Here is a 23,730-nt window from a genome sequence, read left to right as displayed (position 1 = left end):
GTGACCCAATAATGCAGGCTGCTATCGTGTCCGCAAGATTTTGAAGAAGTTCAGGGTCTGATGTTAATATTAACTTAAGTTGGCTGGCTAGCTTAGCTTGTGGAGTGGCTGCCACCGCATCGGGTTCGGTACCATGGGCGCCATCTTGGTCAGTCAATGATGGTTTTGAAGCTGACTTTTTCTTCATTTGCCTTGTTTCCACAGCTTTATCTCCACTCATGATGTTGTCTGGTGAGAAGCTTTGATATCTGGATGTGACGATGATATCAATTTCAGCAGCCAAAGTGTAAAATTTGAGGTTTTAGTACTCCGTATCGGACAAGCTAAAAAAACATGTCCGACACCATCAATCGATCAATTTTACCTTCAAAGTATACTGTCATATACTTTGGAACCTTAACTTAACAGTTTAAAAAGACACCAATTTCCTCCCCGCCCCGCCCCCCTTGAAACATCATTTTATCGTTATCAATGTCACATGATGGAAATGATTTCTTTTTCAGTGACAAAATACGAACATTTCATTACTAAAATTTCATAACCTTTCAACCTTTTCAGTGACATGTTACAAAAAGTAATGATCCAATCTTGAGCTTGCCAGTCATGCAATAGGCCACTTTTCTTGAGCAATTTTGACCATTACATTCATGGATAGAATCTCTTACCATTTTGACACTTTGGATGGCTTTCAAGAATTGGTTGTCCTTGGAGAGTGGGACCAGCTTCTTCAGCTCTCCCAAGTCCACAGTCCACTTCTCACCAATTTTCTGTTGAAAAACAAAATGAAAAAACATTTTAGAACCACATCCTTTAATGCAATATTGTATATCTGGAAACAACTCCTATGATTTTGATTTAATATGATACAAATTCATCTGCCATATAAGAGTAACCCAGATGTGACGCAATTCAGTTTGATAAGTAATTTGATGCTAGATTGATTTTTGATACAGTAGAGAAGCTGTTCATTACTGTCTGCAAAAAAATACATCTTATGAAACACAAGTCCAATTTTCATTAAGTTTTCAGCATAATAGGTAAGAAATTGATTTTTTATTTTAAGTCAATATGTGATCAGGCTAAAGTCTGCAATAATGAAACTGAGATATAAGCAAAAAGTGATGAGAAAAAAAGCAATAAAAAACATTAGAAAATGGACAGATAAAAAAGATTCATACTTTGCAACTAAGTGTTCAAGAGACCTTGGGATTCAACATCAGTATGTGTAGGTACTGAGCAAGTTAGGTATAGTAGTAACTCATTTTTCAACATTTCTGACTTTGGCCTGAGTGTATCAGATCAGGTCACATATTTACACATTGTGAAATATGCTCCTACCTAATTACATCTATACAAAGTACCATATTTGCCCTAATTAGCATCCCTCCCTTATAAGTGTAAGCGCCCCCTACAGAATTTCTTGAGTGACGACTGTCTTCCTGACCTTCGTTTCATAATTTAATTTTAGTAAGTACCCCGGAAATGATTGATGACTGACCTAACTGCCCTAAAAAAAATTTTATGTTACACCAAACAAACTATTTTTTTAGGCCTAATATCAAAATGAGCCATCATATAGACTTGGACAAAGTTCAAATTCTGGACAAGGAACCCAGATATTTTGAGCGTGGTGTGAAGGAGGCCATTCTCTTGGTCGGGCTGACGTCACAAAGGGGAAATAGCCTTGTAAAACCAGTGTGCGCATGTGCAGTTCCCCTTTCTCGAGCTGGTTGCTATGGGCGCGCTTGTACAAAGGGGACGAAGGGGACAATGTTCCCGGATGTCCGACCGAGTGAATCTATATCAGAGTGAACCAGCCATCGCTGAACAGAGACGGGGCCGATAAAAGCTACCTAGAGTGTACGACCCGATTTTGGGGTCAAGTGTCCGAAAGGTCGCTGACCTCTGAATTGGGTTGCCAGTCTGCTGATGAAAGTCGAAGTGTCGACTGAAAATTCCAGGTACGCAAATTTTTGTGTTGTGATCAAAGGTTTAAACCTCTAAATTATGTTTACTACCAACACAGATGAACTTTCATTCTAATCAAAATGAGCCTTTACATATTTTGCAACTAAGAGGAGTACTCACATCTGCAATGACATCAGAGAGTCCTGGATTGCATAGCAACAGCCACCTCCTTGGTGTGATTCCATTGGTTTTATTTTGAAACCTCTCTGGATACATTTCAAAGAAATCCTTGAACCTACAACACGAAATACAGAGAGCAAGATTGAGTCAGGATATACATAATTGGTATGAAACAAGCTGACTACTTTTAAGAGTAATTCTTATTCAGTTGGTGCGTCTTGTCAAGAATACACACAATTTGATTGGTTTTCAGCTATACACGATAGTGAATAGTCGTATAAGACAGCGCGCGCGCCTCCACGCAACACGTTCGCCTAATACACATGCGCAAACTAAGAATGCGGTTCGGCGGCCAAGATGTTTGTGACGATTTCGTTCATTTAAAACAAAAGGGATGTCCTCACAAATGTAACTTATTTTTTTCTAGAAAAATACACTTTTTCTTGGAAAAATTGTTCTTAAACTGAATAAGAATGAGAATAAAAGATAGGATTTTGTCTTTTGCCTATCCAATATCGTAGGCCTGCTAGGAATACGCGATTAAAAAAAACAAAAAACGCACCCTGATTTCCCAAAAAACGCAAAAATCCACGATTTCCCGCCAAAAACACAAAATCTTGGGGTGATTTTTAATTATTTTTTTCGCATGGATTTGGAGAGTCCCTGGATCTAACATCAAGTGCAATCATCATTAAAAAAAAATTTGAAAAAAAAAAAATAAAATAAAATAAAAATTGTGTTTTTTGAAAAATATTTTATGGATTTAGAGAGTCCCTTGACCTAGAGTGAAGTACTGCAATCATTAAAAAAAAAAAAATTTGGAAAAAAGTTACAAAAAAATTACAAGTTTGTATCCAAATGGGACCGATTTGTAACTTGTGTTCACTGCATGGTCTATTGAAGATATAAAAATGCATTGGTTTTGAAGTGAACACAAGTTACAAGTTTTTTGGTTTTTTAAATTTTTTTATATGATGGTAGCACTTGATGTTAGGTCCAGGGACTCTCCAAATCTGAAAAAAAAAAAGCATTTTTTTTTTTTTTTTTTTTTTTGATTTTTCCAAAATGTCAAAAACGAAATTGGAGCCAAAATATTAAATTATGGGCGCAAATAACGCTAATCACGTATTCTTAGCAGCCCTACAATATCGTGTCACTAATGGATGGGCTGGCCAATATTTTTATCGTATGTGCCGACATCCACTACTCAAAATCTTTTATTCTCCTATACTCTACCTTCCTCTCTTGATATCAAATTAATGTACACTGGCTTTTTAATTTATTTATTTATTTAAATTTTCTTCAGGCAGGGTAGCCCCTTCAATGACAAAGCACTGATTTCCAAGGAGGCCCTAGAATTGCAAGAACTGTCTTTGGGTTCTTCCAGCTAAGCAAGCAGCTGACATTAACATACATTTTCACCATACAAGTTACACAAAGTTGTTGATCACAGAGGCTCAAGATTCACCATTGAGCATCACCAGGGCCACAACTTTAAACAGGTGCAGTACCCTTTACTAGCCTGCAAGTAAAATAACTTTTGCAGTCCTGATCAGCACAGAGAGCCATTTGCTTTTTCCATGAGAGTAAACATGGCTTCAAGGACTCCATTCCCTATCGTCACACAACAGACTACAGCAAAAGTGTGCTGCAGTCACATCAACTGCTACAGGAGAATTAGGTAGTTCTTGGCCAAGCTCCATCGTACCTTTTGCGTCCATTTAGCGTACAAGCGCGTACGCACCCAAGACTGTGTTTTGCATGTGTGTGTTTACCGCGGAACTAAGTATTTCTTCTTGGTGAAAAATTACCTAATATACCTAGGGGGTGCGGATTTTTAAAAGGCAGACTTTTCAAGCACAAAGCACAAGCATCAACAGGTGTGGTGCAGGCCCGGTGGGGTCCAGGGGGGCTTCGCTCTGCAGTTTTAGGCAATTTTAAGCTAGGAAAAGGCAATTTTCCATATCAATTTATCCTAAGACAGACTTATATTTTGGGAGTCATTTCATGGGGGGGGGGGAGAACACTCCCCTTGCAGCCTCTGGCTACAGCCCTGAACTTGTTTAATGAAAACTTACAGAGTGATAGTGAGAAGATGTGAGTGGATGGCAGCGACACCATTGACTGCATGAGAGCCTACGATTGCCAGGTATGCCATGTTGACACGCTTCCCGCCTTCTTCCTCCACCAAGGACATGCGACGCATACGATCCGTATCATGTGGCCACTTCTTCAGTACGGCCTGCAGAGAAGAAGACAAATGCAGCAACAGATAAAATATTCACTGCATATTTTGAATGTTAACATTAATATAGTATGTGTAAGCTATGAGAGACCCAAAAGATCCAAAGATGATGCTGACTAAGGCCTCGTATCCATAGGCTGTTCCCTTGTGGCTTGTGCCCTTGTTCCGTGTTTACTTTTTCCCATGTGACCTGCCACACAGACAACGAACCGTAGCGGCCACTAAGCAAAACAAAGGTTCGTTGTCTGTGTGGCAGGTCACATGGGAAAAAGTAAACACGGAACAAGGGCACAAGCCACAAGGGAACAGCCTATGGATACGAGGCCTTAAGGGCATATCCATGGACTTATGAGATACAGACGAACTCCAAATGGATAAAGTTCAGCATCACCCAACAATGAGGGCAGATCGTTCCATGAAGTGCGACAGATGAAACTGCTATGCACATACCACATATTTTTACGGTCTTTCGCGTAAACGTGAAGACATGCAATGCTCTATTGCTGGCGTGATTGTTAGTTATGAATATGCGAGAATTTACAGCATACAATCCACAAGGACTTTGGTTTGATTGGTTTATTTGTTTTTTTGATCTGTGCGTATTATACCGCGTCATAATGAATGATGCTTGTGGATGCACACTTTGCTTTCAAATTGTACATATTGTATCCAAGAATTAAATTTAGCTACAGACTTTGTGCACTCCATAAATGATCAGTTATTATCAAAATTATTAAGGTCCTTCAAAATGTAACTTACATCAAGATGTCTAGCATTGATCTCATAGATGATTTCCAGATGACGTGGCAAGACGTTTTGCACCATACTGACTGGCCAACGCTCCAAAGCCTCTGGTAGCAGGGTGTGGTTGGTATAGGCGCAAGTCCTCTTAACAATTTCCCATGCCTGAATTGCATAAATGAAGACATTTTTAATTAATTATGCTATGTACACTAACAGCAAAACTCTGCAGTGACTAAAAGTTAAAAAGCTCTCACCTCAATACAATATTTACAACAAAAAAAACAATCTTAGATTCAGATTTCTCCGTGATACGGAAAAACAGAAAAATTCAAGGAATTCGGGGTTTGCTCACGGAAAGTTGAAAATGCCACAAAATAGTGAAAAACTGTGTAAAATGTCTAACTTTTGTGTTGATTTGCAAAATAAAACAAAGAAAAATGATTATTTAGCAGTAATTAAACTTTAAACAATCCACTCTATAGCATTAATTCTAGGCCTACGATGAAAGATTCTGGCCATACTACAGTAAAAGGTAAGACAAAATACACTTTTAAAACATGTTTGTTTTAACTTTTCAGTGTTTTATAATGGAAAACGGAAAATCACCGAAATCGTCCAATTTATAACACGGATTTTAAATTTTGTAACACGGAGAAATTGTGGCTTTAGAAGAAGCTATTAGGTGGGTGTTCCCATCACAAAAACAACCAGGTTGTGTTTTGGGTCAAATTGATCCAGTGATTTGGATATCAGAAGCAAACATGTATCACAATGGCCCATAGAACAGTACATACTGTTGGGTTGTACACCACCATGGGCGCAGAGATGAGGTTGTCATTTTTGTTCCCAACACATCTGAGGCCTAAGGTCCGTATGCACAAAAGAGTTAGACCGGGTCTAAAGTTAGACCTGATCTAAGTGGAATTTAGTTCCATCAGGAATGTTCCTTTACTATTATTTCCTTGCAATAATAGGTAGCAAATTATAAAGATTTTAATGCAAAGTTATAATACAAAATAACTTAAGCAAATGTAAAGGAAAACATCCTTTCTCCTGAGACTAAATTCCGCTTAGACCAGGTCTAACTTGTGTGCATATGGACCTAAAAGTTTACTGGGATTATATGCCAAATTGAGGTTTGGCCGAGGTATATAAAGGGGGTGTCATGTTACAATGCATTTCTGCATTAATATAATTATCGCTCACCAGATGTTTAATATTTTGTAATTACCCCAAAATAGAGTTTTTATTGATTTGATATTTTCTGTCCCTTCCTTTTACCTTGGTCGTCATATTTTGCTCAGTTACAATATTCAGTAGGAATTATTACAAGGGATGGGGATATTTTTCGTTTTTTTACAATAACAAAATTTTTCCACTCAATGTTATGTCTTTATGTTTTCAAGTGTTTTTCTGGAAAAACAATAAACAGGTTTCCCACTTTTTCCTGGGAAAATGCCTTTGTCCCCCCACCCCCCAAATTCCGCTATTACCCTCACCAGCATAAATATGGACCTGTCCCTTTTCTTCCATTAGCCCTGTATCCCTTTCTCAGCTGGGGCTTACCTGATCCCATGGTACATTCTCAATGTCCACCAAGATACGCATCAGCTCTGGGATAGCCATGGCAGGGTGAGTGTCATTCAACTGAATTGCAACCTGTGTTACATCAAGACAGAAATACGATATGAACAAGACAATGTCTGCATTAGTATACATTTTTTAAACAGCCAATCTACTTTAATTAAAAGTAAACATTTTAGCATCATACCACTTCTTTTTACTTCATTTTATTTCACTACAATGTCATCAAAAACACACACAAAGTTTCATTTTATATGAAAAAAAAGAAAACAAAAACTGATTATCTTGATTATTCCTTGAAATCAAAATTGGCAACTGCATATTGGTATGCTATTGCTAGTTCATTACATCCACGCACATACATATACCATACTGATGCGAGTATAGTCCCACCCGTTTTGGTTGAACATTTTTCAAAATTGGGGGTGGGACTAAACTCAATTTCAAAAAAAAAAAAGAAAAAGTTGAATGCATTGAATTTGAATGCATTTTGAAATCGAGTATGACATGAGTACAAATTTATTCAAAACACATAGGCCTACAATTTTTTTTTTTAAATCAACCATGAATGATCCTAGCATTTGGGGGTGGGACTTTACTCGAAGGTGGGACTATACTCGCATCAGTACGGTATGTACATTATCTTATTTAGATGATAGTTTTTACATTACCCTCTATTGTATTTTGCAGGGTTCCTCTTTCTGTGTATTAAAATTGATTAAAACCCCCATTCTATGAAATAGTGTGGACGCATCAAAATACCACTCTGTAAATTGAGCATTGCAGTGATCTTTCTGTGCACTGCAAAATGTTTGCAACTTTTTTAAAAAGTTTATCTCTCCTGTACTTTGCAAAGAGTGAATGTAGCACCACTATCAGTAACATATTTCTGTATTTACCCTCCCACGTGAGTCCTTATAATACTATGTACTGCAAAGCTATGAAAATATTATGCTGCAAAACAAAGTGTTACACAGTACACCTTTAAACTGATGTAGACAGATCCAGTAGGCACATACCACATGCTACGTATGTTAGCAATTACTCTGGGTGATCCAAACTATATGTAGGTGTAATAAGTATCTCCTTACAACATTTATGTTTATGTGTTCGTTTTCAATTTGTAGATATAGTCTTACTATTAGGAGATAGGTCAATGTGTGAACAATGTTGGCAATTACAACATAAAACAATCTACGCAAATCCCCTCCTTTCAAACAAGACTGCTGGTTGCCTCCCATGCTGAGAATGTGCAAGCTGTAAGGAGAGATGCTCAAATGACAGTATGCGCAGACTATCAAGCTGACACACAGACTTATACCTCCTATTCAGAAATCTGATCACCTGCTGAAGCGTGCAACTCAATAGCAGTACAGTTAACTCAATGGGCTATTACAGTTGAAATCCATACACTCATGGAAGACATGACCTTAATCTCTCACACAGGGAGTGTAGATTTCAAATGGAGTCACCCATCCAGGTAACCCCATTTGAAATTCACACTCCCTATGTGGGAGATTAAGGCCATGTCTTCCATGAGGGGTGTATGGGTTTCAACAGGAACAGCCCAATGGGTGAGGTACTGGAGTCTGGTGTTTTGGTGCTTGGGCCTCAGTGGAAACAAGAATCACAGGGTGTGGCATGAATAAGACCCTGCAACATTTTGCTCTACCAGCAATGTAATTTTAAAGCAATCTGCTGTTGCAGTAAATATTCGGTTGATCTTTCATGTAATTATTTTGTGTACGCTAATCCTAACCCTAAGCCTAATCCTAACCTTAATCCTAACCCTATAGTTTGATCAGATCATAATCTGTGGGAATTATTAGTCTTTTACTACTACGCCGAAAAATAGACCCACGTTAAGAGTGCTATAGTTCACCCGTCTGGTCTAAATTGTGCATTTAAAGAATGTAGACAAAAGTATAGGACTTGAATGAATAATTCATGATGCTTCTGGGGAGATGTCACAAGACAATTCTTGAAATAAAATATATCTATATCAATCCGCGATGTTATAAAGCCCGCCAATTACGAGCTGATCAAACTATAATTCTATACTTTTATTTTGGTTTTCCTCAAAGTACTCAACAACAATGCCATGCTACATCATACACGGCAAGCTATTCTTATGCTGATTTTGTTTGGGGCCTAGTGGGGTTAGTAATGTTTTACTGAAGCAGCTGATTTGCCTGTTTATCTGTGAGGTGTCCAAAAATACAAGTGTGTAGACACAAGTGCTTAAAGCGAATGCTCAATTTTAAATTGTGCCCAATCAAATTCACACTCAAGTCACTGACAATGCCTAGCCTCAGTCAGTGGCCATCACAGACTTAGTGACCGAGCGTGAAGCTCGAGGCTGACGTAACTTCTCTACACAGTATACTAAAGCAACCGAGCCCAATATTAGTGCTAACAATGCCAAGTTAAGGCTAGAAACAAACAATAGGATACCTTTTCTGGCATGGCGTCAAAGGATGTCCTGACTGGATCTCGGCAGCCAAACTTGGAGGATTTGAAGCGTCTGATGATGTCCTGTAGAGTGGCAGCTACCATGAAGTACTCCTGCTTCAAACGCAACTCTTTGCCTTCTACAACCTATACAAAAAACACACATAGCTTTTCATTATTTCAAGTTGTTGTTTTTTAAACATTTTTTTCCATAAGTAGACTTGAAATTTGAGCTAGGTTGTCTTTTATCAAGCTTAATTCAATTGCTCGCACCTGGAATATAAAATTTACTTTATTGCTTGTTGCTAGCAGCTGGAATATTAAAAAAAAGAGCTTAATTGCTTGATAAGAGGGGCGTGTACTACAGTCACAGATTAATAAGAACCAGATAACAGACCTTAAAGAGCGTAGCTTTTATCATGGAGAAAAATTAATTATAATGTTGTTGTAAATTCTGTACCAGTATTTGATTTAATTGGTTAGGATTTGTTTAAATTTCTTTGATCACATCCGTAAATCTGAACTTAATGTTCAAGTGATATTTGTGATTTATCTTCCTGCATAATTTAATAATAATGTGCAAATCTTAATTCTAGTATAGAACATTTAATTCAGGCATTTGCCTTTTGCTGCATCTCCTGCATCTTTTTTTTAAATTCTATTTAGCCGTTTTAACTTATTTTGATGGAAATAAATGAATATGATGATGATGATGATGACAAAATAAGGTGTGCCCTTGGGTCAAATGCCCTAAAAATATGTGAGGGCCCTTGGATTTCTTACAGCGCCCTCAACTTTTTGTGCACAACATGCATACTAACTTCATAAGAAAGACATGCCAAACTTTGACTTATTTAGAAGCCTGCAGATAACAAGCACATGTGCAATATACAAATATTTGTATGATGCAAATGTTCTTGTATATTGGCACTTGTTATAACAAATCAAGCATGGCATTGCATGCTCCTGTATAATTTATGTAACTTTGGAAAACATTGGATGGAAATTTTCTCTTGTGCACTTCTTGCAGCGCTTGGTTCTCAATAACAACCGTGCAAACTTTTTCTCTTAATATCATTATTACGTATGACCACAGTACAAATTCAGTGAAAGTATAAGCAGTGTGACTTACATTATCATTTGGGTAGAGAACTCTTGAGATGTTTTCGGCTACATTCCTGTCCAGCACAGCTTGCACATACTCACCATCATTGACTGAAATAACAACAGTAAATTATGAAATCAGGTAATGCATCTATGGGTGTGAGGCATGGACAGTCACTTCCAAACTGGCAAAGGAGCTGGATGGCTGTTACACCAGACTGTTGAGGGCAATGCGTAATGTCCACTGGAAGCAGCATATGACAAACAAAAAGCTGTGACCTCCCAAAGTTATCAGACAAGATCAGGGAAAGAAGGACACAGTTTGCTGGCCACTGCTAGTCTGCTACAGAAGCAAGACGGAACCTGTATCTAAATTGGTGCACTGGATTCCAAAGTATGGGAAAAGAAAACAAGGAAGACCCGCCCTAACATTTGTCGACATCCTAAGACAAGACACAGGACTTGAATCTACTGACATGGTAACAGCAATGCAAGACAGGAAGATATGGAGGGCCATCACAGTTCGAGGACAACACTCGACTTAAGCAAGCAATGCATCTGTAGCATTTTTGGTCTTATAGAACAGGCAAGAAATATGTGACACAATCAAGCAAATGAGTTTACTATTTTAAACATTTGATCTTTAGACAAGATTAGATGTACCTCAATTTTTCAGTCATATCTTTGACCTTCATCGGGAGACTGGGAAGACCGGGAAGTTTAAAATAGTAAATGATGATGTCCACCAACACAATGAACTTTCATGCCACTAAGCAAATGGGTTGCTTGTCACATAAAAAGAAATGTTCTTTTATTTTTTTATTTTCTCATTCTTGTCCAATTGACATCATGATCAATGCATAATACAATAAAACATCATCCAAATTGAGATTACTAGTTCCGAAGACATGATTGCTGCAAAAGTGCACATTTTTGTACATAGCCAATTTTGAATGGTTTCACTTGTTTTCAACTTTTCTATTCTAAGCTTTCCTACACCAATCTACATACAATACTAATAAATGTTTTCTTTTACATTTTTCCCTCCTGAAAATTCCAAAATTCCTGAAATTTTCTGGAAATTTATATTCGTGTACATATATACAAAGAGAAAAGTGTGCCAATAGTGATGAGCATGACTTGATTACCAGTATCTTTGAAGTTTCAATATTTGACATGAGTTGACATTATTACTTACAGAATTTGAGATCAAAGGTATTAGGTGACTTGGCTGACCACAGACGCATGGTATTGACAGTGTTGTTTCTATATCCGGGTACTGGGCTGTCATATGGCATAGCATACACTATCTGCAAGACAAACAATAGTTAATCAGGCAGTGAATCAGGGAATCAATCAATCAATCAAGTCAAATCAAACAATCAATCATACAATCAATCAATCGGATTGGTTTCATGATCATGTTCTTCATTATAACATTTCAAAGTTGTTCACAATTTTTCTTAACAGGGTCAACCAGAATACTGCTGTTTCAACAACTCTTCCTATACCTTTGTACAGGAGCCAACCATTGTTAATCCATGATCATGATGACTCCACACTTTTACTGTAGCGTATAAAATTCGTCATGCCTGGAACCTTTGTGCGTATGCAAGCTTACAATAATTTGAATTCAGTATTTTTCAGGTAGCGGTTAAACATTGTCGTTTTATTCTGTAGTTTTATTGCTGATATCAACAGAGAAATCATCAAAGTTTTTGTAAGGCTGAGTGGCAATGATTGACAGACATTCCTCGTAAAATAATCGTGAATTATATGATCTTTAGCTTCTTTTCGTTGTTGAAAGGGATTCAATCATGTTTCACCATTGTTCATCACCGATTAACAACTCGCGTCCGGCGCGTAAACCACGCAGACGACGCGGACGCATCGTTGTTAATCGGTGATGAACAACGGTGAAACATGATTGAATCCCTAATTGAATGCTTGATAACTGGAGATGTCTCCATTCATCATCAGGTGTCCCAAGTTGTATGGATGAAAATCTCTTGATCATGCAGTTTTATAGACCAACCCACACCCACACACTCCTTACCTGCGTATCAACCCATCTAGTTTTGCCGTCTTTGTGCTCTGTCCTTCCATAGAAGTTGATGGGTATCATATACTCTGGTCTGGCTTTCTCCCATGGATTACCATAGCGCAACCAATCATCTGGCTCCTCCACCTGAAAACCAATCAAGTGAAAATATTCCATAAGAATAGGTAGTAGGTACTCCACACAAAATACATACTTGCTTCTGGTAACATCAGATAATGACTCAATCAGACCATCAGCACTTCACTTATCCAATTATATATGTCATGGAACACAACATAAAAAAAAAGATTTTTCAAATAAACCATTATGTCAATTCAGCCAACTAGAGGCTCACTTAGAGCACTGCAACGCTTCATGGGATTAAGGCCGTTATTTCAACAATAACCCTCTTGCGAGAGTTCCCCATATTTCTCCGAGGTTGGATTCAAAATATTCTTGTTCAGCACCCTGGAAAGTACACAAAACCAAAATAAATTCTTTGTTTCAATTTCCAGGAACCTAACTACAGCTTGCAATTGATTTTGGAGGTATATGTATGTAAGGGAGGGTTAAGTCCAAATATACTATGTATACCAGCTATGTGACACACTCTTTCTTGAGACAACTTCATTGTAGCATAGTCTGACCTCTTTTATCCAGACTTGTTTTATACCACAATCTCTGTTATCTGGCTGTGTGAAAACATGCTTTGACACCATAATTTCATGATCTGTATCATATACATGTAGGACTATATTTCATGATCTGTATCATATAGGACGTACATTGTATCTATGTTGCATACTGCACTCCAATACTCCACTCTACTCCATTTACCCCATATTGAGAATCTTGTGCTGTTCCAATCTGAGCTCTTTACATTTGGATATTTACCCCATATTGAGAATCTTGTGCTGTCCCAATTTGAGCTCTTTAGACATTCAAAGCACAATTACACATAATTCAATTATTATGCTTGGTCTCAGATAAAAGAGGCTGGACTGTATGATGAAATAAGTGACACAGTACTTGGTAGGATACAAAATCTGTTTCCTTTTTTGAAATCTTACCTGAACATTATTTCTGATTTTCTGGGTGAAGATACCATAGTCATATCGGATGCCGTATCCATAGGCAGCCAGGCCCAGAGTTGCCATAGAATCAAGGAAACATGCTGCACAAAGATAAAAGAAATCAGTCACATATTAATCTCTACAACACTATCAACATCACCTCAATAAGAATAATTTATTACTACATGGCCAGGCACTCATCTACACCTGATTGTCAGCAGCAGCACTTAACACATAGTACAAAACCTATAAATAAAATCCAAGTTGGATGAGGCTTTTACCTATAGAATAAGTTCATGATTATCACAGAAAATTGGTTTCTGTGTTTTGACGATAGCATATGAATGCGAAAAAAGGAGGTTCTGGTGGAGGTACATTGTACCTTACATGTGATATCCACACAGTTGCTCAAGGGTTTGCAGCCTCTGTGTTGATTTGTGTTGGAATTGGCTGGGTTAGGGATAATTTGCCAATTGATTGTACATGTGTGCACGCACATGCAAGCATGTGTAAGGCTGGTTACAAGTCAAATAAGACGAGAGCATATACATTCTTACACCTGCAATCACTGACTGACTTACATATAACAACATACCATCCAGTTGCATCTTCCCCAAACCCCAAAAAAAAAATCATCTGCTATTGGCATCAAAGGTATGTCAGAGTATATCATATTCAAGAGTGTTAATTGTTTTCACAATAAACCTTTAATTTCATTTCAATTTTACTTTTACATATGTTACATTTTTTAAGATAAATCTCAATAAGATTTATCTCAGCATAAAAATTTCAGTGCACTTGAAATTGACCAATTTGATAAGCTAAGAGAATGTATATGGTGGCCGCGGACTTATGGGGAAGTTTTCCCCCAGAAAAAAGAGAAAACATCTTCATGAAGTCAACAGGGGAATACACAATTTTGAATAGAGAAACTTAAAAAAATTGGGGGAATCAAAATTTTGAGTGAAGGCAAAGGGAATGCCAAATTTATTGTCTGTAAAAATTCCCACATTCACCCATAGCAAAATACTAATTTTGTCCCTCAGTGCTGAAGACTTGTTTAATTTAAAAAAATTTAATCTGATTTTTTTTTCTTAATTTTAAATTTTTTTTTTTTAAAGATCTGATTTTTTTAAAATATTTAAATCGGATTTAAAAAAAAATTAAATTGATTTTTTTAATTCCAAGAACTGCTACACCCATGATAAAGTCAAAAGACTGGACATTCGTACATTGTACTGTATTAATACCCAATCCTAAGGTATTTACAAAAAATCAAAATGTGTCTTCACACATGTGAAAATTTCAATGAAAAATTTTTGTAAAATTATGGGTAAAACTGGGTAAAAAATCTGCAACTTGAAGATGAATTTTCAGTAATACATATAAAATGGCATAATAGAGGTATTTTAATTGTATCGAAAAGTTGCAGTAAGCATTAGGAAGAAATTAACTTGCATTTATCAAAAATGGTAAAAAATGAAAAAGTCAATTTAAATCAGTGATTTTTTTGAAAAAAAATCATGCAATTTAAATCGCGATTTCGATTCTCTGGCTTAAGAAAATATCTACAAATTATTTAAAAAGTTTTTATTTTTAACACAACGTACATGTAGCTAAATCGGTCCACCAATCTTAATTAAATCAAGTTATCAATTTATAACAATATCTGCATGTACCGGATGCCCACTTCCCAGAGGAGTCTACGTGTGATTCTAACAACATCCTAGGTAACCAAAGCTTAAACTAATTTACAAACCGTATTCACTACTATATTCTACTAGCACTATGGACCACAATAGCCTCTTCCCAATGGCATAGTCCAATAACCTCAATAACTTAATCGTAGTACAAAATTTGACCTCAAGTTGCAGAGTATGAGTTTTTGTACCCAAATTTTCAAAGGTCATTCAATGAATGTACGAATGTATTGGGGTTTAAGAACTGTGCCCCTGATAGATGAGCATGTTGTGGATCCTAGTGTAGACTGCTCATTCAGACATGTCATATTACTGAATTAAAACTAAGGTCAAGTGACAAGCAATAGACTATAAGCTCAGCGCCAGGCTCATGGCTGATCTGTGCTATAATACTATGCAATGTTGACCTTTTATTTGGAATCATATCGCATGCGACTGAAAGATGTGTAATATCAGACATACGTGTTGCCCTACTTAGTAACATCAGCGTGGAAAATAACACCCAGTCGTGCTTCATTCATGCCCTTATTCTCAAATTCAATTAATAAATGTACTCAACTTTAACTTCAGACCTATATTTGCTGTATTCGACCAACATGTATAGCACCCCTACCCTAATAACTGCCCCTACATAATTTTGTTGCAACAGTTCAAGCGTCCCATTTTTGATGCACATGTAGTCCTATAACTTAATTCCATCTGGATAAAATTACCTTCTAAACATTAAACCTTCCAGTTTAGGATTACAATTATTTCGTCTTCAGATACACCCCACCCTAACCAAAAACAATTGTTATAATTCTGTCGGGCAGTCACTAAAAATTTTTTTTTTATATCAACTCAAACATTTCCCCTTAGAACCTATTTCCTATCCCTAATAAAACCATGGGCAGATACAATGTAAGAATTCTAAAGCTTGAACCATTAAAATAACATTGAGACCTGTACAAGCAAAGATATTTTATATTTGCAGGTATTCATACTGGCAGCAAGCATAAATGCTTGTAAGTGTAGGTGAAAAAAAATCAGACTTGCTTTACATGTCCTGTACCCAAGACTTGCCTAGATATAATAACATTAGAGTGAACACATTACAGATACCCATCACACCTAGTCACATGTATATAGACAGCAATGAACTGAACACAGTATAGCTTATATTTTCAGCTCCTCCCACACAGCCTGGCTTTTGCAATTCCCAGCCATTGCAATTCAGCGTGAGGCACGTGCAAATTTGAGGGGTGTAGAAATGACAGCGAAATGGTCTGTTGGATTATTGTTATCAATTACATGTATTTCACTCAAAAGGTTTAGCTAAAAATAATCATTTTGCAAAAATAACATAATATTCATCCCTTATTACTCCCTGTGTCTATTACACCTACAGCCTATGTATATATACAAATGTATGCAGTAAATACACATTACATATCAATGTCAAGATTTTTGTAGTTTATAGGTCAAGGGCTATAATTTAATTAATATTGACAGCGCACTTCTCTAGAAAAATCTTAATTTGGGGAAACCAACAAACCATCATTGCAGGATATTTTACATGTAGAATATCTTTTTAGCTGTAGATGCTGTAGTCAAATAACCCAAATTTCTAGCAAATGGAAGAGGCCCCTCCATGCCAGTTCTTCCCTCTCTCTCACCAAATGACTGACTGTATCTTTGTTAAGTTTTAATACTGAAATGCAACATTTTCAGTTCCAAGAAACATTATTATTAACAGTTTTGTTTAGATTTGCATGATGGTGACCTTTTTAAATCATAATTTCAAGGGGAACAAAAACACTGTGAACATACTGTATGCATTATTTTTCTTCATTCATTCAATTTCACTGTACAAATGTACATTGTACAATACACTGGTTACAATGCTTTGACTTCCTGAAAATTCTGTGACCTTTACTTTTACAAATTATGTCTGATAAAATTCAAGGCACATCTCTCTGGTCTACAACTAACAAAATATGCTCCATTCACAGACGTATAATTGGACACATTTTTATTTCAGCTTGTTCCAAGTACTTCAAATGCACAATTAAACACAGTGCACACTGAAATATCAGATTGTCTGAAGAAATTTTGAAGAAATTTCATTCAATATGGAATCCGTGTAGCTGCTGTGTAGTAGGAGTTATTATTTGCTTTTCCTTCAGGACACATGAGTCGATCCTATGCACATACTAACCAAATTTGCAGCAAGTAACTGAACTGTCCCATACATTTTTTGCAGAAATATTCATGAACATTTCAGAGTACAGTGCCTAAGGGGAATGATCACTCTCAGAAATGCAATTTAAAAGTGAGTAAATTCTTTTATTATTTTATACATCTTTAAAAGGAAATTAGTCAAGGAATTGACTAATTGTAAAAACATTAAATTTGGGGAAAATCACCAAAAAAAACATGTGTTTTGCCTTAAATTTTTGTAAACACACTATAGAAAAAGGTACAATCCAAAATTTGGCTTTTGTGTGTGTGTGGTTTTTTTTGTTTGTTTTTTGTGATCTAGACACTTTGTTCCAAAAACGTTTTTTTGTTTTTTCTTTCATTTTTTGGCTCAACTACTTGGGTTGTTGCTACCGGAGGATGCAAACAAATGAACTCAGAATTATTTAAATGTGATTTATTAATTGCATTTTCTTAAACCAAATTTCAAGCTACTGAAAACTTACAGGTTGAAGTAAAGATACTCAATACATTGAGTATCTTTGGTTGAAGTTACAAACTTACAAATACGGAAAGTCAACAAATGTTGCAAATGTTGGAATAGCAGACAAAAAAGTCACTCCCACAAATTATTATTATTCTCTTTTACAATTTTTGTGTCCAAAGTTTGCGAAAACTTGAAATCAAATACGAATTTTGAGTTTTATTTTCGCCTTTTTGAAAATAAAAAGAGATTTAAAAAAAAAATGAATTTCTTGATTTTCAAAGAGGACTATGTGCACAATTTTACTAACGCGCACGGCAGCTTTGACACATAGGATTTAATTAAGATGGCCTTATTATGCAAGAGGTGCTAAATATATGTAGGTCAAATAGCTAGCCAATATTCAATTTATCAGGTGGATTTCCCAGAAAGGCCTTTAAATGTGTATGCAGACTTGGGCTTACAAATGTATGTTTCCTCTGCTAATAATATCTCACCTCAACATGGAAAATTTGGGAATCTACGAGGCTATTATAAAGGTACTGTGTTTTGTCTGTGTCCCATTTTTATTTAGTCTGTGACATGAAAGCAACTGGTTCAGACACAATATACAAATCGCTTTTTGTTCTGTTCAAACTTTTTTTCAAACCTGATTTTTTGCTGTAATGTTTACACATGTCCCCGGGACATGTCTCAACTTACACCTAAATGGAATCAGCCAAATTTGCTGTGTTTGTAAGTCAACCGTGCAATTTTGACATCAAGTTGTATTACGACAATAAGTCCCCCATAGAACCCCACCTTAGCCTAAATCTTTCACTTTACCTTTTTAAAATGGACCCTCCCTGACAGTTAATACTAATACAAATACTATTTCAGCATTTTGGGTAATTCATTTGTGTCTCGCATTGTCTTATGCCCTGCTAGGGTGAAGCATAGGCCGCTTCCTTCATTATTTAAAATTAAAATTTGACGGAAGTGGTACATTTCATATGGTTTTAAGGGGTAGTCCTACGTATGTATTGATGTTATCAGCATGTTTTCTACTTGTTGAGATAATTTGAATGTCGCCAGTGCCAATATATAACTCAATTTAAAAATCAGCACTAACCACATCAACCAAACAGATTGATTGCTCTGTGCAGTGAGAGAATAAAATGATTATTTTATGGCAAAACTAACATGTCCATTGTACTGTACAAATTGTGGCTGTTTGAATTTTTTTGTTGCATATTATCGGACCGACACCTGACTTTGTTATGAAGGATCACTTGATACAAGTGAAGCAATAAATTGCAACTAACAAATCAATGATAGTCATTTTGTTCATAAAACTGAAGTTTTTGTTTGCTTGAAATGTTTCCTTCTGTATGTCCATTAGGCCAAAAAAAATCCAATTGTTTGGTTGCCCTTCCAAGACAAAAATTTGGAGGGTCGGAAGGTTGATCCTTTTTCTCTTTCTCGATTTTTCCTCCATTTTGAAAAGGCTAGTATTGACAAATGCTTGATCATTTTATGGTAAACAATTGTGTGTTTTGGACTGCATTTAAATGGAAATACTTCTTGTTTTCAATCAAATATGCATTTAATAAATAAAACTAGAGCGGTTCTCGGCTTTCGCGGTTCTCGGCATTCGTGGTTCTCGGTAGTGTGGGTTGGTCCGTATGTGACGTTTCTGTTCAGAACCTTGTGTGACCCTTCCCCCAGAAAAAAATCATCCGCCACCACTGGTTATAACAAGGGCCTTGTAAATGCAACTGGTGAGACAGAGCCTCGAATGACGTTTGTGTTTTCAGTCTGATTTCAGTTCCCTAACAGGTACAAAGTTTACGCATTATCATTAGGCCTACCAAGTATTGTATGTCCTATAATCTCTTATGTATGACATGGATCTTTACCATGATTGTGCAAGCCAAAAAATATCATTTCAATACCCCAAACATGCGTTAAAAAAAGACCATGTTTTACACATGCAACCTCAAGTTTAGACATATAATTTAATTTTCCCTAAACCCTCATGCACGGGAAAAATCATGCCGCCACCATTGGTTATGACAAGGGCCTTTTAGGGTGCACACCAGTAAATAACCCCACTGACTTTCTGTACAGACAGGGGCCGGAAAACAACTCAGTTCTTCAAAACTTCCCTTTCTGCAAGCAGAAGGTCAGATGACGACATCCATTGTAAAATTAATATATGGATTTCAGGATTTTTTTCCAGAAATATTGTAAAAAGTTCAACCTATAACCCATACAGCTAACGCCACCTCACAAACAGCTTGGTGTTTCTGAAATGTAACACATTTTGAAAGTCGTCATAAAAAGTCGGATCCTGCTAAATTTACACAGACAATCTAATTTACAGGCCTAAATGATGATTAAATATGAATCAGGGCCTAATAGTTGCCTTTTAAGCCTTTTCTAATGTATTACATTAAGTCATATTGCACATTTCCTCGTTTCAAATACTGTTTTTTCCCTTCCAGGGTGTAGCTAGACTTCTCCGTACTCCACTTGCCAATTGTGCTTCTGGCTATTGCATTTAAGGTTAAAACTCTGATTATTATTTGTGCACAATTGATAGATTTTCACATCTAATCTTTTCAGTCACCGACGCCTCTGTTTGTTAGCTTCCCAAGTGGACTACTGACTTTGGATTATGGATAACTTTTTAACACGGGATTCTATGGAGAGTTAGGCCAATTTATGGCCTAACTAAAATTGGTCATGATGTAATGCATCTTTAAATGAATCTGGCTTGAACAAATTCATCAGGATCGGTAGAGTAAACTAGTAAATCAGAGTTCGTAGTATCTGATCCAAGAAAATGCACTTACTGTGTATGCGTTTCAACAACCACTGTTGTCTTTGTCAACACTTGATGAGGAGTGACTGCAATCTACTGACAACCAACGCTAGAGCGATATGTAAAATCAGGCGGTTTTTGGCGATTTTAGCCATTAAGCCCCCCACCGCATAAATCTGAAAGCCCCTCTGAGCCCCCTCCTGGAGACGCTATTGCAAAATCAATGGAGAGAAACTATACTACCTTGTTTCTTAATAAAATGTAACGGGTACATCAGGCAACTATGAGAGCCAAAAAGGCCTCAAATTGAGCAAAGAAAGACATTAATTTTCACGTGCATTTCAACCAAGACGCTTCATTAGTGGTGTTCGCCCTTAATGTCATATTATCATGACCGTTTTATTTTGTTTTATGTTAAGGGCTGGGGTATGAACGTTTGGACAGTATTTATTGTGGGACATTATTGCACATCAGACATATCGAATTGCATTCTGAATACTAAGAATGTCCTGATATAAAATAATTTTGATTTTTTGAAATTCGCAATGTAATACACATTTTATGACAAATCATTAAAAATTGATATTTTTGATATATAACAGTCCTCGAAGTAAATTTTATAAATTTAATGATACATTCTTTAAGTATATGTAGCTGGGAGGAAAGGCCGACGATCAATTGAAAATTTTGACCTTTCGTATTGAATTTGTATTTCCCCCAAAAAAAATAGGTCTTTTGGGAAATAAAATCCATATCTTCAATATGAAAGGTCAAAATTTTCAATTGATCGTCGGCTTTTCCTCCCAGCTACATACACTTTAAGAATATGTCATTAGATTTATAAAATTTACTTGAGGACTGTTATATATCAAAATTTGAAAAATATCAAATTTTAATAATTTGTCATAAAATTTGCATTATATCGTGAATTTCAAAAATGAAAATTATTTGATATGAGAAAGACATTCTTCAGATTCAGAATGCAATTCGATATGTCTGATGTGCTCTCATTTCCCAAAAAATACTGTCAAACGCTTCAAAACGCTCATTCCAGATCCCTTAAGTAGGCCTATATGTCATATTACATGTTTCACATTTGTACGATTTTAAATAATTCTTTATCATGTTTATAGGACATGCTCTGTTATATTTTTATATCCTCTTTTCATTCTTGAAAAGATAGATCATGCTTTTTATTTCACCCATTGGGTATTTCTTTATTAATTTGTGTTTATATGGCGATTTCAAGTGGGATAATAACTCCTGGATGACGTAAGTTATAATGTTGATAGATTTAAATATCATTATAAATAGGCACTTAATAATAATGATATTGAAATAAATTGATAAATAGATAAATTAATAGATAAATAAATAAAAGATATATAAGCCTAGATAAATAATAAATAAATGATAAACTAGGAGTAAATTGCAAACATTAAATATCTTAGAGCAAATGAGCATTTAATAAGTTTTTACACAAATATTTTGCCCCTTCTTGTACGTTTGATCATTATTTTATCTTTTACTAATTTTTTTTGGGACATGCTCGCTTATTTATTTGTTATGTGTTCCTCTTATCATTTGTGAAGTATTTCTTTATTTTTGTTTTAGTACAAGTGATCACTGAGTATGTTTAACTGTGGAAATATCGGTAGATAAGGTGTTTTTTATTTCACCCTTGAGTATTATTTATAAGTGTATCAACATACATTTCACATGTCATGATTTTTCATTGTTTTATTTTAAAGCAATTCTTTATTGAGGTGCATGCTCTCATATATTCATACCTGCCAAGTGTCCCGATTTTGGCGGGACATCCCGATTTTAGACCCGAAAACGTCATAAAATCGGGATGTCCCGATTTTCTAAAAAAAAAAAAAAAAAAAAAAAATTTTAATTTTCAAAAAAATATTTTTGGCCAAAAATAAGTTATAAGGCCCTAAATTACTTGTTATTGAAGGTTGGAAACCATAGAAATACTGCTACTTTTTTTTTTTTAAATGCCAAAATTTTTTTACAAAGTTGGATTAAGTTGTACATTTGATTACTTTGGCTTCTATTGAACAGTCAGGGACACATTGAATTAGTGTACATTGTTAGCTGTTCAATAGAAGCAAAAGTAATTAAAATGTACAACTTTATCCAACTTTGTAAAAATAAATTGGCATTTTTTTACATTTTTTAGTAGCAGTATTTCTCTGGTTTCCAACCTTGAATAGCAAGTAATTTAGAGCCTATAACTTGCTTTTTTGGCCAAAAATATTTTTGGAAATAAATAAAAAAAAAAGAAAAAAAGAGAGAAGTAAAAAAATTTGATGAATCATCATTTTTATATTATGCATTATATATAAAAATTCAGCCACGAGGCCATGTTATTAGGCAAAAAAAGAACTTTGAAGAATGTCTCTCATGTACAAAAGTATAGGAAACTGAACATTTGAAACCACTTTTTTAGGATGAAGGAAGCATTTTTTCAAAAAAGTCTGAAACAGGTTTTTATGTCAAAAGTGGTCTTTTGGGGTGCTAAATCTGCTAACATTGCCTGGGCTTAGGTACCTACTTTGCATATTTTATGGTATAATTTTGAGAAAATAAGTCAAGATAACAGCCTTGAAGAAGATTGCATGTATAATAGATATTCTTCAAGGCTGTTATCTAGGTTTATTTTCTCAAAATAACCTTATTTTTTAATCCATTTAAATGTAATTTCCCCTCAGAAATGGTGTCTCCTGTAGTGTAAAATGTGTAGAAACTCTGGCTTCCGGGGGCTTCGCCCCCTTGACCCCCACCAGGGGCCCTTAAGCAAGCCCCTGGCTGTAGTCACGAGCGCTACGCCCGCGTCGCGAGCTTGCTCCGCTTCGCAAGTGTCCCTATTTCTAGTTTTCAAAAGTTGGCAGGTATGTATATTAGGTGGTTTTTTTTTCATGTTCCTCTTGTCATTCTTGATAGATGGCTGTTTATTTATGTCGCGTGTTAAGTATTTTTTTAATTTTTGGTCGAAGTGTATTTCGAGGACTGTTATATGTCAAAAATTTGAAAAATATCAAATTTTAATAATTTGTCATAAAATTTGCATTATATCGTGAATTTCAAAAAATGAAAATTATTTGATATGAGAAAGACATTCTTCGTATTCAGAATGCAATTCGATATGTCTGATGTGCTCTCATTTCCCACAAAAAATACTGTCGAAACGCTCAAAACGCTCATTCCAGATCCCTTAAGTAGG

General features: G+C 35.8%; 1 protein-coding gene across 1 annotated transcript in view; it reads right to left on the bottom strand.

Annotated features, from left to right (window-relative positions):
* The window catches only part of LOC140145261 (glycogen phosphorylase, brain form-like), a 54,434-nt gene that overhangs the window by 8,672 nt on the left and 22,032 nt on the right, over positions 1–23,730 (bottom strand). The window contains exons 4-13 of the mRNA XM_072167054.1: positions 13,328–13,431; positions 12,273–12,404; positions 11,415–11,526; positions 10,245–10,327; positions 9,116–9,259; positions 6,644–6,736; positions 5,093–5,239; positions 4,167–4,330; positions 2,089–2,203; positions 666–767 (exon numbers count right to left, since the gene is read on the bottom strand). Of these exons, the coding sequence (XP_072023155.1) occupies positions 666–767; positions 2,089–2,203; positions 4,167–4,330; positions 5,093–5,239; positions 6,644–6,736; positions 9,116–9,259; positions 10,245–10,327; positions 11,415–11,526; positions 12,273–12,404; positions 13,328–13,431 (1,196 nt within the window). The remainder of the gene's footprint in view (positions 1–665; positions 768–2,088; positions 2,204–4,166; positions 4,331–5,092; positions 5,240–6,643; positions 6,737–9,115; positions 9,260–10,244; positions 10,328–11,414; positions 11,527–12,272; positions 12,405–13,327; positions 13,432–23,730) is intronic.

Source organism: Amphiura filiformis, chromosome 1 (genome assembly GCF_039555335.1).
Source record: "Amphiura filiformis chromosome 1, Afil_fr2py, whole genome shotgun sequence".
Lineage (NCBI taxonomy): Eukaryota > Metazoa > Echinodermata > Ophiuroidea > Amphilepidida > Amphiuridae > Amphiura > Amphiura filiformis.
The sequence above is the reverse complement of the archived record's forward strand: the minus strand, read 5'-3'. Positions and strand labels throughout refer to the sequence as shown.